Genomic DNA, 20,657 nt, shown 5'->3' with positions numbered 1-20,657 from the left:
GCTCCTGTATCAACAACTACCGTGAAAGGAATGTTGGCAATAGAAATCTTAATCGAAGCCTGGACCTGTTCATCATAAATGTCATTAATGTCTTGAGCTTCTAGGTCAGGTGCAAGGTCATCTCGTAAGTCGGTCTCATGGTCGTACCGTATCGCATTAACATACTCAGAATCAGAGTATTCGTTAGTACCCCCACTGGAACCGGCAGCGACCTCTAGGAGGCTGAAAGGTGCTGCCTCTACTTTTCCGCAGGATGTTTAACCTGTTTGTCATTCATGGCCTTAAGTGTTTGTTCCGTTTCATATTGGTGCTGGTTATGTGGTACAAATGCCGGTGTAGAGGGGTAAAATCCACTGGGTGCATTCACTTGTGAATAAAATACTTGAGACGGCTGCTGTCGCCCGATCTTTTGGTTGCCGGCAGAACCATTTCCTTGTGAAGGAAAGTTCGCATTTGGTACCGTTTGAAAATTGTTCCGCGGTCCTCTATTCTGTGAAAAGTTGTTCTGATGTGCTGGGTGGCCTCCGCCTTGCCCATGCCACATGCTATTTTTCGACCTATAACTTTGATTGTACACTGGTCCATTTGAAAAATTACCACTAGTTTGTGGAGAATTTCCATACTGCTCAGGCGCAGAATTAAAGGGTGGGTTTCCGTACTGATGTTGTACCTGGTGGTTGTAAATTGGGTGGTATCTCTGCTGATTACTGTAATTGGGTTTCTGCTTCCGTTTAAAGTTATTGCCATTTGCGTTTTCATAACGGCTGGCAGGTTGGCAACAGCGGTCGCAGTAGCTCGCTCTCTCCTTCGGCGCATTGTTGTCCGCGTGCGATGCATTCTGCTGGCAGCCAGGGAAGAATTTGCCGCTGCCAACCTTGGAGCGCACATCCTCGCTAATTAAATCTAAGGAATCCAGCACAGAAAGGAATACATCCGTGTCTTCTTCGGACACATTTACTAATTTCTCTCTAATAGACACAGGGAGTTTGCTTTTGAGAATCATAATTACGTCCTTGGAAGAAATCGGAGAATCCCAGAATTTAATTTTTGCTAGATACTTCTCAAAGTATCGCCGGAGACTTCCATGCTTCTCATTGAAAAATTCCGCACCGTACACCTCCTTCCTTAATCTTTGCTGTACCCCATTACTCCAAAATTTTGCCAAGAACATTTTCTCAAACTCTTCATAATTCCTACACGTGTCTACCATTTCCGTTCCCCATAATGCTGCATCACCAGAAATAAAGCCAGTGACGAACTGAATACGCTGTCTGTCTGTCCAGCTCCTGGGAAATATGCCGGAAAAATTCTTTAGGAACACGATGGGGTGTATTTTTCGCTTCTGCGGGTGAAAAACAGGAAAAGTGCGATGCTTAATCACACTTTCCTCTTGCATTAAACTCACAATTGTGGGCGGATCATTTAGTTTCCCTACTCGGGACTCAACAGGACTGTTGTTTTGCATGTAATCAGGCGGTGAACGATAAGGAGTTGACTGACATTCGTCACCGTCTAAAGAGTTGTTCCCTATAGTTTGCGTATGTGTGTGCGGATTTTCTACCCAGTTTCTCAGCATTCTGACTTCGTCCACTACTTGCTGCTTCCACTCGGGAAGATCCCGTGTAAGTGTCCTCCGAATATGTCCCAATTCAGAAACTACTGTGTCTCCCGACTTACCAGGAGCAGCTAAGATTTCATAAGTTACATCCTTGACAGTCTCCGTAAGCTCCTCCCTGACCTTCTTTTCGATAAAAATATCTTTACCCTTTATCCATTCACTGTAGTGTTCCGACAATGCCTCCGCGTGTGCTTTCACGGTACTCTTAACCTGTTCTTCGATATTGATTGAGTCTATCTGCCTCGACAGATCCTCTACTACACCTTCAATGTCAGATACTGCATTTCTAACTGAGTTTATTTCTTTGGTAGCTGCCTGAATTTTTGTGTTTAATGTTCCAGATACTTCAGCTATTTCACTTTTCACCTGTTTCTGCATTTTCTGAATTTGATCACTGATCTTAGTTTGCACCTCACCCAAATGGGTATTTAATTCAGCCGTAATTTCTTTATGCAGATATGTTTTGATTGTGCCTAGCTCTGTTTTTAATGATTCGCTTACAGCATCTAGTCGGGCGTTAACAGTCTCATTTTGTGTTTTTATAGTCTCATTTTGTGTTTTTATATTCTCATTTACTGCGTCAAACTGTTGTTTCAGCATTTCCATTAACGCACCGAGGTCATTTGTAGCTGCAGCGGGACAAGTTTGGACTTCAGGGTCACTTTCCCCTGTTACAGACATGGTTAGTTCAGTTTCCACACGGGAACCTACCGTTCGCGATCGTAAAGGGTATGGAATACTATTAACGTCTTCACTCCCGTCTCCTGTTGTCACCTGTCTCTGTTTACCATCTGCCATTTTCGTCAGTAAATCAGGTGCTACGCAAGGCTTTCGTCGTTTGTCAGTGACGTGGTGAGTCCGCTAAGAGCACCGCCCTCGCGTGAGCAACAAATGAAATTCTATCTGGCAAGAAGACAAGATGGAACCTAAACGTTTCAGACAAATGAATGAAGATGCTCTTCACTGCAAATTGCACACACTATCCACCATGTTGAAAATGCAATACAGGTATACTAACAATGGGGAGAAATAATTTCTATTATCAGACTACGAATAATTTTACTTTGAAAGATAAAATAAAGCAGATTTTCTATAGCGGGAAGGAGATAGAAAGGATGTGGATCGACTTGGAAAAGCAACGTTGCTACTGAAGCACTACACTGCGTATGCAAAATTCTGAATTACTTTTTGATGGCTTGATTACCGCTATGTTGTCTCAGCAAATTCACGTCTCTTTTCTTTTCTTTTCTCTCGGTAATTAAACTGCATTATTGACAGTTATTCTCACAGAGAGACGATGTGTACATGAAACGACAGAACATTTATTAACACAAGCACATAGAAAATTTTCCAAGAATTTGAACTAATTTTTGGTCAAGTCCCTGTTCGGGCGCCAAGTGTGATGTTACAAAATAGAAGTGATGTTGCTATTCAATGGAAAGTTGGAAATTGAGATTTAGCTTACTGTTTTATCAATCACAGTTGGCGTAAGAATCATGGATTGACCATTGTCATAAAATATTGCATTATGAGATGTGATTAGTTTTTACTTGCGGTTTCGCGTGGCTTGAGGCAGTCACAACTAGCGTGCTGTTGAATAAGAAATTGCGTTATCGTCTTTCTAATTACTTCATGATCGTAGATACGATCATACCCGGTTGTGAAGTTATTGTTATGACAAAACAATTTCCTAAGGGACCAGAAAGTTCTTAAGGGCGCAAAAACAACTGTAACATCACACAAAAGAGAAATTCAATATTAAAGCTGATGCAAGAAGACGATAAAACAGTTTTCTTTTTATCAATGTAACACGCACATTGGACTGCTGATCTTGGCGTCTGTAATATTAGCAAAATGCATAATTAAAATGAAAATAATACTGAGGAGATAATAGAAATGAGCACTGCTAAATGATTCAGTATTCCCAGAACAAATATTTATTATAAACTAAAACATTTCGTACCTTAAGCTTAGTACTACAATGACGGTAGATTTTTATGTCCGTATCATGTCCATTTAGCGCTCTTTTATATAGCCATTATCTTCTTTGAGTCGCTCGTGCGTCGTCACGGTAAGTTATAACAGTTCTTTACACTTCACTCAACTCAGACATACACGTTTTTATACATTTAGTAAAAAATTAGATCAGACTGCCACAGATCTGCGTCCGTCTTACTTGAGAAAAACAGTAAAAGTCTTTTTAGCGCTCAAGGCTTCATTTGTTCTCCAGCGAACAAAATAGTGAAGGATCGCATATCCATCCGTACTTTTCTGTTTATATTGCCGCCCAAAGACGACGAATTACATTATCTAGAAAATTCCACCGTCGCCATGCGACGCCTTATTATATATTAATCATTCTTTATAAACAAGTATTTGCCTTCTGGCTGAATTTGCTGTTTTAATTAAGCCAAAAATAGCGAATATCACAGAGGGGAGGATCAAAGTTAATAGGAGGGGTAGATGGAGGGGAGGAGAGCATCATCAGGGAGGGGGAGCTGGCGGAAGCCACCTCGGGAGAGGGTAAGGAGGGTGGAAAGATGGAGATTGGATGGGACGTGGGAATACAGGTGCGGCAGCGGGCGGGGGTGGGAGAAGAGGGGTGAGACAAGCGGGTGAGGAGGATCGAGTTTACGGGGGGTGTAGAGGATCCGTATCCGTTCGAGGAAAAGGAGGAGGTGGGGGAACGGAATTAGGTTGTACACGATCCGCGTGGGGGAGGGGAGACGGGTGCGATATGCGAGGCTGAGAGCATGGCATTCAAGGATCTGAAGGGATTTATAAAAGGTAGGGGGGGCGGAGATCCAGGCCGGATGGGTGTCAGAGACGAGTGTCGCGTCCACTTATAAAGGGGGAATTTTCTGGCGTTTGGGCTGGAGAAGTGATAGTATTGGTTAAAATACATGTGGCAACCATTGGTGGGCCAGAGTCATTGGCTAATACAGAAGAAGGGGCGTTGGTAGCTCGAGAAGTGATAGTAATACAGAAGCTCATCTCCTGTGGATACCATTGGCGGTCATCGTCATTGGATAGAAAGGCACTGTTCCACACTTATGCTAGAGAAGGGTTATTGATTGAAATACCTGCTACCGCTATTGGTTGGTCGTCATCAGTGGCTGGATTCGAAACGGACAGAGCAAGAGAGGGGGAATGTTTACCCAAAATTTTATTGTCCGCCGAGGTGACTTGCAGTGCGTTGTTTATGCCACTCACACACCGCCCCCGCGTATTTACTTCCTTGATGGCGGGGAGCCACGATACCGGAAGCCTATAGCCGTCCTCTCTATTGAAATTAGACGAATTCTTAGAAATTTCAACCGCTTCTCGGACCTTTCTTCTATAAATGTTTGTTTCTTTTGCCAGTACACGTACGTTATTAAAATCGATGTCAGAGGCACAGTTCTCGTGATGTTCCGCTACTGCCGATTTTGCACTTTGATTTAGCAGCATGGGCCGTTCGTGTTCCTTAATGCGTTCTTTAACAGTTCTTCCCGTTTCGCCTGTATACACTTTGTCGCAGCCACATGACGCTTGATAGACGCCTGCACTGTGGAGGTAATCAGGTGCATCCGTTTTCCGTCGGAAAAAGTCTTTTATTTTGTTTTGACTAAAGAAAGATGTCTAAATACCATTTTTCTTTAAAATTCTGCTTATGCGGTCAGTGACACTGGAAACGAACGGTAACTTGACGGAGTGAGAACTGTGGCTCTGACATCGATTTTAATAACGTACGTGTACTGGCTAAAGAAACAAACATTTATAGAAGAAAGGTGCGAGAAGCGGTTGAAATTTCAAAGAATTCATCTAATTTCAATAGAGAGGACGGCTATAGGCTTCCGGCATCGTGGCTCCTCGCCATCAAAGAAGAAAATACGCGGCCGCGGTGTGTGAGCGGCTTGAACAACGCGCTGCAAGTCACCTCGGCGGACAATAATACTTTGGGTAAACATTCCCCCTCTCTTGCTCTGTCCGTTTCGAATCTAGCCACTGATGACGACCAACCAATAACCCTTCTCCAGCATAAGTGTGGAACAGTGCTTTCTATCCAATGACGATGACCGCCAATGGTATCCACGGGAGATGAGCTACCAACGACCCTTCTTCTGTATTAGCCTATGACTATGGCCCAACAATGGTAGCCACATGCATTTTAACCAATACTATCACTTCTCGAGCACGAACGCCAGAAAATTCCCCCTTTATAAGTGGACGTGTCACTCGTCTCTGACAGTGTTCTAGCAGCAGTGGACACCAAAAGTTCCTGAGGAAGATCCCAGCAGAGGGGTCGAAACGGCGAACATTTTAGAAGAAACATGACGCGGCCTAATAACTCAGAAGATTTTAACTTCAAACACAGGTACTGCCCGGCCATTCTAGCTTCTTATAATGTTAAAAGTCCACTTCCGATTTTCTACGAGGGGCGTTCAATAAGTAATGAAACGCATTTTTTTCTCGCCCGATTTCAGTTGAAAAAATTCGAAATTAGTTGTGGGACATAGCGAAATATTTTCGCTTCAGCCACTATAGTTTCGTGAAGTTCCTATCCGTGGCTGAGCTATACGTACCCTTCAAAATGGCGTCTGTAACAGAGGTGCGTTCCGAGCAGAGAGCTGTCATCGAGTTTCTTTTGGCGGAAAACCAGAGCATCGCAGATATTCCTAAGCACTTGCTGAATGTCTATGGAGACCTCGCAGAGAACAAAAGCACGGTGAGTCGTCAGGCGAGTTGTCTGTCACAGTCACAACGAGATCGCGCGAACCTGTCCGATCTCCCGCGAGCCGACCGGCCGCACGCAACTGTGACTGCTGCGATGCCGGAGTGTGTGGACACACTCATTTGTTGTGACCGAAGGATCACAATCGAACACCTCGCTGCACGACTGGACGTCTCTGTCGGTCTTCTTTGACTGTTCTCCCTCGTCCATCTTATAACCCAGATCTCTTACCCTCCGACTTCCATTTGTTTGGCTCAACAAAGGATGCACTTTGCGGGAAACAGTTTGTGGAGGATGGGAAGGTTACTGATGCAGCGAGACGTCAGCTCTGATGTTGACCAAAAGAGTGGTACCGTGCAACGGTATGGGCCCTCCCCAATAAGATGGCATAAGGGGGCCACACTGAATGGAGATTATATTGAAAGTAGGGTTTTGTAGCCAAAAGAATGAGGAATAATATGGTCTATTACAATCCCAAATGAAACCGACCTGCTTCCAGAAAAAAAGTGTCGCATTACTTATCGAATGCCCCTTGTACTAGCAGCATTTACTGTGCTGCAAACAGCGTGCAAGTAAGTGTCACAGTGGGTTACCGTGTCATAGATTGCACACATCCAGGCATTGCAACATGTGGCTGCAATGGTCTCACACCACAGGCAGCAATAGTCTGTCCTTTGTAGCCTGCACCTGAGCATCCATTTCCTCGAGATCGGTTGCTACAGGTGGGGGTCACAATCACACGTTACAAAACACCACAGACACTTTCAACTGAGCAGAGGTCTGCCTGTGCCACTGGCTGTGGCGGAGTACCCACAGCTGGAAGTGCCTGCAAGGCGAGCATTGTCCCGTTAAATTAGACACTAGAGGTGGCTGTTCGGGAAGTGGGTGCAGGACCTCCTGGGCATACCTTGAGGTTGTTATAATACCCAAGAGAAACTACGTAAGATCTTGCATCACCACATCGACACTCGGGATGGTAGAATGTGTGTTTGGACACTTCTGATAACTTGTCATGGTGCTCCCCACCTCAACTGCAGACACCAATCCACTGGTTGCTACCGCTAAGATAGAAGTGCAACTGAAGTTGATCCATTGTCTGCTTGACCCCATACCTGTTACTCCCAAACGGGCAGTACAGTCTGGTTTCCTGCCTCATGACTACTAGCAACCAGTTAACGACTTTAGCGCCAGATTGTAAGAAATTCATAATCTACTTTTTCTTTCTTTCCTTTTGTCATTAGTTTTATGACCAGTCTGATGTGGCCTGCCATAAATTCCTCTCTCGTCAGTCTCTTATTTCCTGGATATATTCCAACCTCTGTCTTCCCCTACAGTTTTTGCCCTCTAGCATTCCCTTGAGTACTGCGGAAGCTGTTCTCTGTTGTCTTAAACATGTCCCTGCTTCCTGTGCCTTCTTCTAGTCAGTGTTTTCTCTCTTCACAAATTTTACACCGAACTTCCTCATCTCTTACGTCATCCATCCTCCAATTTTGAAAGTTGTTGTATAGTGCCAGATTGCAAATCTTTTGATTGTCTTATTTTCCAATTTTCCCACAGTCCGTGACACTTCCACAAATTCCATGCTATAAATGTGCATTCTCAAAGAATTTCTCACATTAAGGCTATATCTGACATTAGAAGACTTCTTTTGGCCAGTAATGCCTAGTCTTTTTTTTTAAATTTATTATAGGACTTAACTGCTAAGGTCATCAGTCCCTAGGCTTACACACTACTTAACCTAAATCATCCTAAAGACAAACACACACACCCATGCCCGAGGGAGGACTCAACCTCCACTGGGACCAGCTGCACAGCCCATGATTGCAGCACCTTAGACCGCTCGGCTAATCCCGCGAATGCCTAGTCTGCTTTTTATGTCCTCCTCATTTTGTCCAAAATATATTTTTTGCTTTCAAGGTAGCACAATCTTTTCACTTAATCTGCATTATGGTCCCCAGTTTTAATGTCAGTTTTATTACTAATCCCTCTGGTACTACCCATTACTTTCATCTTTCTTAGATTTATTCTCTGTTCACAGTGTGGGCTGATTAGAATGTTCATTCAATCAATAGGTCCTGCAAACCTTCCTCACTTTCAACTGAGGATACCAGTGCCATCAATGAATCTGATCATTGAATCTTAATCCCAGTTCTAAACCTTTCATTTATTTCTGTCATTACCTCTTCGATGTATAGGTTGAACAGTAGGGGCAAAGGCTGCATCTACAAGTATATTATTGTTACTTCTTGTAATGTGATCAGAATTATACAATTCATATTATATTTACCTTCATTTGCGACCACTAACACCATAAGAGAACATGTGTTGGCACTCAAATGTAGAAATCCCAGTGCTTCTGAGTTGTCTTCTGTTAGATGTTCAACCATCAGCTTTACGGTAACTCAATTGATCTGAAACTTGCAAGACAGTAGATCACGTTTGGTATGTAACTGATAACAAGTTGGGCAAGAGGCTGGGTTGCTTTAGAAAACAAAACTAAGGCATCTGTGTGTAAGGCCAAGGATTTTTCTCAGCATGGTGGCAGTAAAATAATATCTTGTAATTTTGTGTTTCAGTACCTGACAACAGTCATCCCATATCACTTAGGCAGTGGACCTCCAGACAATCAAGCTCTACAAGTGCTTATAAAAAGTAAGTAGTATTATACAGTGTAGTGACTTCATTACAAGTATCTCGTAGCATACTGAGTAGAAATTGTGAAACATATGCTGTGCTCACTTGTGATGATTTTTCTGGGTGCAGAAAGACTACAAAGTAGGAAGCACTGTGCTTTCCACAAGCACAGATAATGTGACACACAGCTTCCTCTGATCATCCATGACATCAAAAGATAGGAGACAACAGTTCAGTGGTTGGTACCATTTTATTGACTTTCAGAATGCCTCAGATACAGTTTGCAACAGAGCCCAGTAAGCAAAATACATATGAAATATCCAAAAATATGTGCAACTGGACTGGACACAGAACTTGGTATGTTGTTCTTAACGGGTAAGCACTGTCAGAAGCAAAGGCAGAATCTTGCGTACTTCAAGGTCGTCTGACAGGATCGCTGTTTTTCGTGATGTAAGTGACCTGATGGATAATGTCAGTAGCCCTGTGAAGCTGTTGGGATGGATGCAGATGTATACAGCGAGGTGATTTTCAATAGACACTTGTTGCAAAATGCAAAGTGACATGCAGATGACCAACACCTGTTGCAAAGATTGACAGCTGTCTCTAAAGCAGTTTAACGAGAATAACTGGAGAAAAACATCTGATGCAAAAAGGAACTCAAAAATAACTGGAATCTTAATGCTCTGCACCGTGTAGTTGTAGTACCACTAGGAGGCTGTTGCAGGACCTCTCCTAAGTCTGCCTGCCAAGCAGCATCAGCTGACAACGATGAGAGTGGTTTTTTAAAACTCGTGTATAAATGGTTTTCTCATTATAAAAAAGCGGAAATGGCTGCTAAAGATCAGCCATAGTCTGCCAAAACTGGCAAAACCTGTAATCCCATCAGCGAAGATCAACAGAGGACAATCTACATATCATCATGAAGACCTATATGGGTTATCCTGGAGCACAATTCAGTGCATTTTGAACCTTGATTTGGGAAGAGTGGCAGTAAAGTTTGTGTGTAGACTTCTCATTGCCAATCAAAAATGACACATTTGAAGACTATCTTAATTATTTCAACAAAACTGTCACATTCAGTGAATCCAATGGATCGTGGTGCTATGGGTATGATCCAGAAAGTAAACAACATTCAGGTCAATGGCAATCCCCTGGCTTGCCTCGTCCAAAAAAAGCTCATCAAGTGAAATGATCAAATATCAAGACAATGCTGATCTGGCCCTTTTTTATTTTCTTTTTTTGAGATCAGAGGGATTGCACACTCAAATTTTACTCTCGAAGGCAAGCATTAAACCAACTATTCTATTTGCACATTATGAAAAGGTTGCACAGGAGTTTGATGCAAAAAGTCCGGCTTTGAGGATTTTCAACGAGTGGTTGCTGCAACATTACAATGTTTCCGTCCATAGCACTCTCACTGTTTGACAGTTTTTTGCCTCAACGAAGACAACTACCTTGATCCACATGCCTTATTCATCACATTTAGCTCCCTCAGACTTCTTCCTGCTCCTTAGCATGAAAAGAGTCTTGAAAGGAAAGCATTTTGTCGATGTCAACAACATAAAACATTATGTTGTGACATTTTTAGCAGGTATCACGGAGGAAGGTGCTTCCAACACTGGAATGTAGGTTTGGACATGTGCACTAGTACTAATGAAGAGTACATTCAAGGATATAAAAGCTGTATTAAAAATTACATACATGCCTTTTATAAAGAAATTCAAATTATTTTTGGGCACCCTTTCGTGCTGTTTGACAGTGCGGTCAGTAATCACTCACTGGGATCAGTCATGACCTTCAAGTATGTACGAGTACCTGATGGGAGTGATGAAGTTGGAAGAGCCACAGGACTCTATCCACTGCATGGGAAGAGGCCAAATTCAGGTGTTTCAGAAGAATTTTAAGGAGACGTAAATCACACATGAAGTTACACACAAAACCATACTTTGATACTTGTTTGAATATAATTAATTGTTCTGGCACCTTTAACGAATTGGATGAGCAGAAAAGAAGTGTGGCACAGCTCATCATGGATTTGTTTGGTCAGTATCAAAGTTTCGCAGCACTTCTCAACAAATTGTAGTGAGAGAAGCTAACATTCAAAGATATAAGCCTTGATGACGAAAGAATGTTCATAAAAGTTACATTTCGTGCACAGCTCTCAATGGATGTGGAACATGCACAGTGGGAGAAGACAGAAGTGAAATGGTTCAAAGTTTTAGAGTATAGTGTTTCCGAAAATTGTTGAAGATCAGTTGAATTGGTCGAGTAAGGAGTCAAGACTTGCAACAACAAGAAAAAGTAAAATAATGACTTGAAGGGCACTCAAATATGTCAGAGGCACGAAGACTTTTTAAGTACTAGAACTCAGCATGTTGTCCTGTATGGCAAGTGTTCATTGGAGACATGCTTATCAACAGGAGTGCCTCAGGAAAGTGGGATACGACCACTCTTGTTCTCCACGTACATAACACTACTAGACAGACAGAGAGAGCAGCAACCTGCGACTTATTGCTGCCGATGCTGTAGTTTACAGAAAAGTGTTTGTCTTTGAACAAATACAGGAGGATACAGGATGACTTTGATAGACTTTCTGTTTGGTATAATGGGTGGCTACTTGCACTAAATGTGGAAAAAATGTAAGTTACATCAGACAAGCGGCACATATTACAGCACAAGTTGTTGCTGAAAATTGTTGTTGGAGGAATAGCATAGGGATGAACCACAGGGGCTGTCCTATATAAGAGTATATAAGTCAGGTCATCAGTGATGAGAGATGCAGCAGCTATGCTGAAATGAATAGCATGTCTGGAAAGTGATGGGAATGGAGAACGGTTCCTAACCAGCTGTGAGGGTGGGTCGTGAGTTGTGCTCAGATAGCTCAGACGGTAGAGAACATGCCCGTGAAAAGCAAAGGTTCTGGCTTGAGTTTCTGCTCCGGTACACCGTTTTAATCTGCCAGCAAGTTTCCATTGTTTGTTTGTATGTACATGTCCACAATCCTGGGACACACAAATCCCAGCACCATGGCATGACAGCACACCACCAGAGGTGCCAAAACAAAACTGCCGAGCCTGTGGATAAGGTGGAGTACAGTGCGATAACTTGCTTTTAGCGGCATTGAAAATATTTCTGCTACCACAAACTGATCCAGTTTACTTCTTTATCGGTCTGCAGTGGCCTGACCCAGCTGCAACATTTTCACTGGTCTTGTAAACAAATTACTGAATGACACGCTGCTTTATCAATGGTTGCTCGATTTTATTTTGTCTTCTCTAGCAGCATGCTATGGTCCTAAGTAGCAGAAATTACACTCTGTACCAAGCGTGTACCTGCAAAGAGAAAAAGACTTAATAATATAATTTTATTTTTTTGAGTTGATAGTTAAATCTTTATGACTACCCCTTTAGTGAATGTGTATTGTGGAGTCGGGGGGGGGGGGGGGTGTTGTTGTAATGAAGTACTTTGACTTCGAAGACTTTTTTCTACATTCTATACTGCAAGACAACAGTGATTTACTTTTTTGATGTGACTGTTAACATGTGTCAACAGTTGTCCAACTCAAGTACCTGTCACCATATATAATTTTATGCTTCTTTTTTACTTTCAGTCCTGAAGGCTATAAATGAGGACAGCCCAACGGTTCCTACTCTGCTCACGGACTACATTCTGAAAGGTAAAGCTGCTCTCTGTTTTGGGATAAGATGATAACAACATATGTCTGTATCTAGTCTTTTTCTCTATTGTTTAGGAATAAAGGAGACAACTCACCAAAAGGCAGAAGCTCTGCATCATCGATACGTACTAATTCGTGAACTGATCTCCCATGCCATATCCTCAGACACGCCTGATCCTCACATTGACCCCAAGAATCACCCACAAAGAAGCAGCCCCCTTGTCACCCAATACCACCCCGGAATGGAATGACTGAACCACATCATTTTTTTTTTTCATTATCTATCATCATGCTCTGAAATGAGGGACATCCTACCCAAGATACTTCCAACCCTTCCCAAACTGGTGTTCCGCTGCCCACCCAACCTCACAACATTCTAGTCCATCCCTATGCCTCCCACCCTCAATCCCCTGTGACAGGGATCATACCCCCGTGGAAGTCCCGGATACAATACCTGCCCAATCCAGCCATCCAGCAGCACCTGCTCCAGTGCCATCACATGCTCATTCTACTGCCACCAGAGGCGAGGCCACCTGTGAAAGCACCCATATTAGATACCAGCTCTGCTGCAACCACTGCACAGCATTTTACATTGGTATGACAACCAACCAGCTGTCAACTAGAATGAGTGGCCACTGCCAAACTGTTGCCAAAAACAAGGTGGACAGTCCAGTAGCACAATGGGCAGCAGTACACAGCGTGTGAGATTTCAGTGGATGCTTCACAACCCATGCCATCTGGTTCTTCCTTACCAAAACCACCAGCTTTTCTGAGTTACGCAGATGGGACCTATCCTTACAGCACAACCTTCACCCCCCACCCAATTTGTGCCCCCACATCAGCTAGTTATGTGCTGTTATCTCACACGCTAGGCCATGAAATTGCGTGCCCAGCTGTCTGCCACCAGCCCTGTCTACCTGCAACCCTAGCTAGCCCACAGACAGCTCCCCACTCTCCCAAGAGCCGCTGAACACTTCCCTCCAACCCTCTCCCTGCCTCCCACCTCTCTCTACCCCTCCCCTCCACCCAACCCCGCCTCATCCCAGTACATTCAGTCTGGGCCAGGAAAGTGCTGGCAGTCGCCTGAACTTAATATGGGTAGACAGGTGTGTGTGTGTGGGGGGTGGCATGTGCGTGCATGTTTTTCACAAGCTTAAAAAAGGAAGTGCATTCCGAAAGCTAGACAAGCTCTGTACCTTCTGTCTTTTGATGAGTCATCTCCTTTATTCCTAAATAATTCGTAATTCTCAGCCAGAACTTTCCATACATTATTAGTCTTTTTCTCTCTTTGATTTCCTCTTGGTAACATCCAATACTATCTGGTCTTTGTTTTTTGCTAGTTAAGTTCGTTTTTTTTCGCTAATGTATTTTTAGCATAAATACATGCAGGAAAATTATTTTCGAAGGTAAACTCAGTTCAATCACAGACATTTATCATATGATGAATACAAATAAAAATACATAACTTTTATGGACAAATGTCCACAATCACAAGCTCATACGCTCTTACATAGCCAGACCTAGATTCTTGACCTATTCGATTGCTTCATACAATGCACAGTGAATGTCCATTATTGTTCCCTTTTGCACTTGAACATGGCAGTCAGCCACAATATGGTGGATTGACTGTAAGAAGACAGTAAAAAAAAATGGTTCAAATGGCTCTGAGCACTATGGGACTTAACATCTGAGGTCATCAGTCCCCTAGAACTTAGAACTACTTAAACCTAACTAACCTAAGGACACCACATACATCCACGCCTGAGGCAGGATTTGAGCCTGCGACCGTAGCGGTCACGCGGTTCCAGACAGTAGCGCCTAGAGCCGCTCGGCCACTCCGGCCGGCCGAAGACAGTCCAGTCACAGTTTGTAGAAATAGCCCATCCCCACTTTTGCAATAGGTAATCACCCATGCCTTGCCCAGTTTTAATCCACATTCCTGATCCTTAATTGACATCTGCAGAGGTTTAATCCTCGTATCCACATGGAAGGATTCTCAATTGGATGCTTGTTGAGAACTGATGACAGATCTCACTGGATTTTTCATGAAGCGCTGACACTGACAGAGGGCCCAACAAAGTTGTTTGTTGTGCATGACCACAGCTTCCTTGATTTCAAGTGTTGGTGTTACTTTGTTTTAGGGCACAAAAATAACTAGGGTCAGATGCACCCATGTCAAAACTGTAGAACACGAAAAAAAAGGAGTTAAGAATGACTACACGTTCCGCCCAATTGATGGAAGGAAAGACAGCTAAATACAGCGACTTGCATAAAGGCCCATAAAATACGCCATAGAGAACAGAGGTCCTGAATTAAAGATTAAATGTTCTTCACCATATTGCTGCGATGGACAAAAAATAAAATGCGGTCGACAGCCCACTCATCATTTGCTAAAGTGGCCGACAACTCACATGGCAAACATAAATGAGAATGTTAGTGGTTAAAAAAAAGGGCATTCTGTCAGGAAATGGCGAACCGTTAAAAGTTGAGCAAAGTGAGCTCAAAAAGGTAGGGGAACACCACTTGACAAATGGCAATGGCTAAAAAGACAGTGCCCAATACGCCTAGCTAAAATGATCTTACAGCGAGAGGGCCAAGAGCAGGTTGTCCACAAGTGACAGCTTTCCTGAACCTGTTGCACTAAGAGATGGATGGTGTAAAGCACACAGAGACTCTGAAGGGCACTGAGAGAGTTGGAGCAGATGATGCAATCGATTTCCCAGTCTCCGGATGTACTGCGTGGCCTGATACAGGATGAAGAGCTCGTCGGTGCCAATGACGAAGGAACACCCGACACAGTGGTCAGTCCGAGATCCATCAGTTACACAAACGTACTATTACAGAGTTCTGTACGAAGGTCATGAAACTGAAGGCAATAGAGCAAGACTGGACTACTGTCCTTAGGAAGAGAATGAAGGCCAAGATGAACTTGGGCTGCTGCACGAAACCGAGGTGATGAAGAGTTCACACACATTGGCAAAGTGGCAGGTAGCATCAGGTTAAGCTGCCGGAGCAAGAGGCGAAAGTGAACTCCAGGAAGTAAGAGGGACAGACGTGAAGATGCATGAACGAAACACCCATAGTGTAGTTTCCAATGGACAAAGGGCTGGTGCAAATGGAGGAGGGTGGTCTGATCTGTTTGCCAAGAAGTATGGCTGAGGACACGTAGGACACTGAAGGACCACTTACAGCGGGCTGCCAGGTAAGACTCATGGGAGGACCCAGAAAGTTTCCTACCAAGCATGAGCCCCAGGAATTTCGTAGTTTCAACGAACAGAAGAGCAAGAGGCCGAAGATGTAAAGGCATTGGAAGAAACCAATTGCTCCACAAGAAATTCATACAAATGGTTTTGTCACTGGAAAAGCAAATGCCATTGTCAATGCTCCACGAGTAAAGATGATCGAGTCATCGTTGAAGATGCTCTCAAGGAGACAAGTCCGTGGGGAACTGCAATAGATCACAAAATCATCAACGAAAAGGGAGCCGGAGATGTCCAGGAGACAGGCCATATTAGAGTTAGTGGCGCTAGCAAAAGGGGACGACGCCCAGGACGGAACCTGAGACACACTGTTCCCGTGGACGAAGATGTCCGACAAGGCAGAACCCACATGTACCTTGAAAACACTGTCTTTTAAAAATTCCTGAAGGGAATAGGGCATGTGGCCACGGAAGCCCTGAGTGTAGAGATCGTGGAGGATACCAGTCCTCCAGCAGGTGTCATGGGCTTTCTCCAAATCGAAAAACACGGCCACAGGCTGGTATTTCTGCAGAAAACCATTCTTGACATGGGTTGAAAAAGCGACAAGATAGCCAACTGCAGAATGGTGCGCTCGAAATCCACATTGTGCAGTGGTCAGTAAATTGTGAGACTCGAGGCACTGTACCAGCCAGGCATGAATCGTAGGCTCCATCACCTTGCAAACACAGCTGGTGAGAGAAATCAGGTGATAACTACGAGGGTTGCCCAGAAAGTAATGTACCACTTTTTTTTTCTTCAACAATTCTTTATTGAAGATGGCGAGAATTACACACATGAAAGAATGGTGTTTTATCTATACACCCTATTTATCTCCACCCTGTTCTGTGGCCTTCCTCCAGCACGTAACAAGGGCATGTATGCCCTGTCGGTACCAATCCTTGTCCTGGTAGTGGAGCCAGTGCTTCACTGTGTGAATCGCCTCCTCATTGTCCTTAAGATGTCTTCCTCGATTGTTATCCTTTAATGGCCCAAACAAATGAAAGTCCGAGGGGGCTAGGTCGAGTTGTAAGGTGGATGGGGTAACACTGTCCAACCCTGTTTTGCGATGTGTTCAGCAGCTCTGAGATTTGTTGGGGCCGAGCGTTATCATGTTGCAGCAAAACATCTCCGGGATTGCTGTGGCGCCTAAGTCGCCGGAAGGGCGTCTTGAGTTTTGCTAAAGTGTTGACATATGCTTCTGAATTAATGGTACTGCCTCTTGAAATCACGTCAATGAGAATCACACCTTCACAGTCCCAGAACACGGTGGTCATGACCTTACCGACAGAACCAGTTGCTTTGAAATTTTTCTTCTGTGGGGAGTGGGAATGGCACCATTCCACTGTCGTTTTGTTTCAGGCTCAAAATGGTAAACCCAGGTTTCACCACCTGTCACAATCCGGGACAAGAAGGCCTCCCCCTCGGTCTCAAAACGCTGCAACAAATCAAGACAAATGTATTTTCTGTGTGATTTGTGATCTGTTAGACGCTGTTAGACCCATCCTGCACACACTTCCTTTATTGATTGACAGATGCAGCGCCAACTGTTGAGTCATAATACTTCTGTCCTCGCAAATGACAGTGACACCTCACTGCAACGTCAGGTGTGACAGCCGTGGATGGTTTCCCTGACCGCTGCAAATTGTGGAGCTCGGCCAAACTGCCTTCTGATGATCTCACCCTCCATGCTCAGTGACTGACTGTACTTCTGTCAGCACATACTCCATAGACTTTGCACAAGTGTTTGTGAATATTCCCAACACTTTCTTTCTCTACACTGAGAAATTCAATGACAGCACATTGCTTGTAACGTACATCACCTTGTAACCTCCCTCTTATTAATCGATTTATTCTGCTTGCGATATAAAATATGACTGTGGATCGTGTGTATGCCTAATGGATTTTTTCTAATTGTATAAGGCTATCTTTCCCAAAGAAGTGATACCAGTAAGTAGGAGGAAAGTGTACAACCGACTCTTCTGATGGAAAGTCTACTAAAAATAGAAGTAATTAAACCGAACAGGGCTATAATTTCACTGGACAGAAATCATGATCCAAAAGTTACTCTAATGAACGAAAAGGAAGTAATTAATGGTCGCTAGCCCGATAGGGCAATTTACATCCAAAATCCTGTACAAAATGATGGGAAAGAAAAACATGTATTATTAAACACTGACATGGCAATTAAAGGTCGCCACTTTTTTTTTACACTAATTTTAAGTGAGAATGTAATGATAAAGAAAACTGAGAAGCCACTCTTACCTTATGTTTGGCATTAAATTTTGAAAAAGGCAATCGAGTAATGATTTGAAAATATGCAATTAAACTGTATGTTAGTACTGAATTTCGCTACGTGAACAATGACTTTCAGTGACCTCAGCATTACGTCATCAAAGAAATTTAGAAAAAAAGAAAGCACTTTTTACTTTGCCGTTACTTATTTTGCAAATTGGATTTCATATTATTGTCTAAACAACTGAGCCTTTTTTTTTACTGACTTGAACAAAAAAATGGTTCAAATGGCTCTGAGCACTATGGGACTTAACATCTATGGTCATCAGTCCCCTAGAACTTAGAACTACTTAAACCTAACTAACCTAAGGACAGCACACAACACCCAGCCATCACGAGGCAGAGAAAATCCCTGACCCCGCCGGGAATCGAACCCGGGAACCCGGGCGTGGGAAGCGAGAACGCTACCGCACGACCACGAGATGCGGGCTGACTTGAACAGAATTAAATACTAGAATACGAACCAAACCAAACAGCCGTGTGCTCCAAGCTATATGTAAAATAAATAAAACTTCTGCACTCTTAATTTGTGCATTTCGTTAGATTTGGATTTTTTTCCAGTGATTGATTCTCAAACTTGAAAAATGAAATTGCTTTACTTTAGTCATATACTGAAGCCTCTGTTTACAACATTTAATTGAAAGTAGACTGAGGCTAAAATTCTTAAAAGAGAAATTATTCATTAATAAACTGGTTGTAACCATTTAATTTGTTTCTTATGACACTCAGCATATTAGGAAAAAAAGGAACAAGGATCAAGCTTGGTAACAATGAGGACACAATCGCCCTGAGTTTAACTGATTATTATTTAAATAAATCTTATCAATCATATCACATTCAGTTGTGCTTCTGGGTTAGCCGTTAATACTTTCTACCAATGAAGTCTTACTTCAGTGTTGTGCATACGACGAAATTCGGAGCCGACGACGAAACTGTGTTGCTGGAACTGCTGTTGTTGTTGAAGACGGTAGCACATTGTGGAGCTAATTATAGGAACGGGCAATGGTAATTAATACAACCGGTTCCGCCCGTCCACTCCTGCTCTTGACATCTGTCCAGCGCACGTACATGATGATGCCGAATATGGTACATTGTACTGCGAGAGCAGTACTACAGGCACTGGTGGAACCCGTCTCTCGCTCTCCGTGCGCTCTGCACAACAACTCCCTACCCAAAGATTTTACAACGCACAAGCATTGCTATTATCGTTGCTAGTCGATGCAAATAAAATTCCTTTGGCTTTTTCCCAGAGCTTATAAGTTTCACAGTAAAACACAGATAAATACAATGAAACGTCAACAGACTTCTACCTAAATGTATACATACAGTGAAGCAATGTCCTTACTTATTAAAAGAAAGCATTTAAATTACAAATACTTACATAGAATTCAGAAAAAAAGTTATATATGGGTAGCACGTGCCATGCATCTTGCATTTTCCGTGTTACAACCTCCAGATGACATTTTAAAACTGTCCTGCAGCTGTGCTATCTGTCGGAAGTTACAGAAACATTACACGCTCACTCAGGAGACATCAAATAATGCATATGTAACGTTTTGCATGAGAAAAAAAGGTGCTACATAACTTTCTGGGCAACCCTCGTAGAAGGAAGGTGTTTGCCCTTACCTGGCTTAGGCCGGTATTACACTATCAAATTTCTTTGTCAAAGATTTGATCAAAGATGTGATCCAATATTCCGTCCAATATATTTGACAAAGATCTGTGACGTAGCGCTACAAGGGGTATTACACTGTCATCAAATTTTTCGTCTAAGTTCAAGATGGCTGACAACAACTTGTTATTAACCGCAGCAGTTCTATGTACTCCAATTGCATTGTGTGCACATGCGGAAAAGAAGTGGGGGAAAAAATGGAACCATACATACATACGAGGTTGACAGTCTTAAAAGTCCTGGGATTACAACTTGATAATAAATTCAGTTGGGAGGAGCACACCACAGAACTGCAGAAAGCCCTTTACAAATCTGTATTTGCAATTCGAGTGTTAGCAGACATAGGCAACATAAAAATGAAAAAGCTTGCATACTTTCATTCCATAGTGTCATATGGGATAATATTTTGGGGTAAATCTTGAAATCAAACAAAAGTTTTCAAGGTCCAAAAGCGTGTCATACGTATTATTTGTGGAGTAAATTCACAGACCTCCTGCAGAAACCTCTTCAAAGAACTGGGTATACTAACTACTGCCTCTCAGTATATTTACTTCTTAATGAAATTTGTCGTAAATAATATATCTCTTTTCCAACAAACAACTCAGTTCATACATACAATACCAGGAACAAAAATGATCTGCACAAGGACTTAAAAGCACTTACTTTAGTTCAAAAAGGGGTCCACTACTCAGGAACACTCATCTTCAATAATTTGCCAGGAAACATAAAAATTTTAGTTAGAAATAAAGATCAGTTTAAAAGGAGCCTGAAAGACTTACTACTGGCCAATTCCTTCTACTCCATTGGCGAAG

The 20,657-nt window shown here is 42.9% G+C and overlaps 1 protein-coding gene across 1 annotated transcript in view; it reads left to right on the top strand.

Moving 5' to 3' along the window:
• Positions 1-20,657, top strand: part of LOC124550919 (fasciculation and elongation protein zeta-2) — a 451,515-nt gene that overhangs the window by 417,746 nt on the left and 13,112 nt on the right. The window contains exons 6-7 of the mRNA XM_047125716.1: positions 8,909-8,984; positions 12,577-12,642. Of these exons, the coding sequence (XP_046981672.1) occupies positions 8,909-8,984; positions 12,577-12,642 (142 nt within the window). The remainder of the gene's footprint in view (positions 1-8,908; positions 8,985-12,576; positions 12,643-20,657) is intronic.

The sequence above is a fragment of the Schistocerca americana genome, chromosome 9 (assembly GCF_021461395.2).
Source record: "Schistocerca americana isolate TAMUIC-IGC-003095 chromosome 9, iqSchAmer2.1, whole genome shotgun sequence".
In the NCBI taxonomy this organism is placed as follows: Eukaryota; Metazoa; Arthropoda; class Insecta; order Orthoptera; family Acrididae; genus Schistocerca; species Schistocerca americana.
This window is presented reverse-complemented; position numbering and strand designations above follow the sequence as displayed.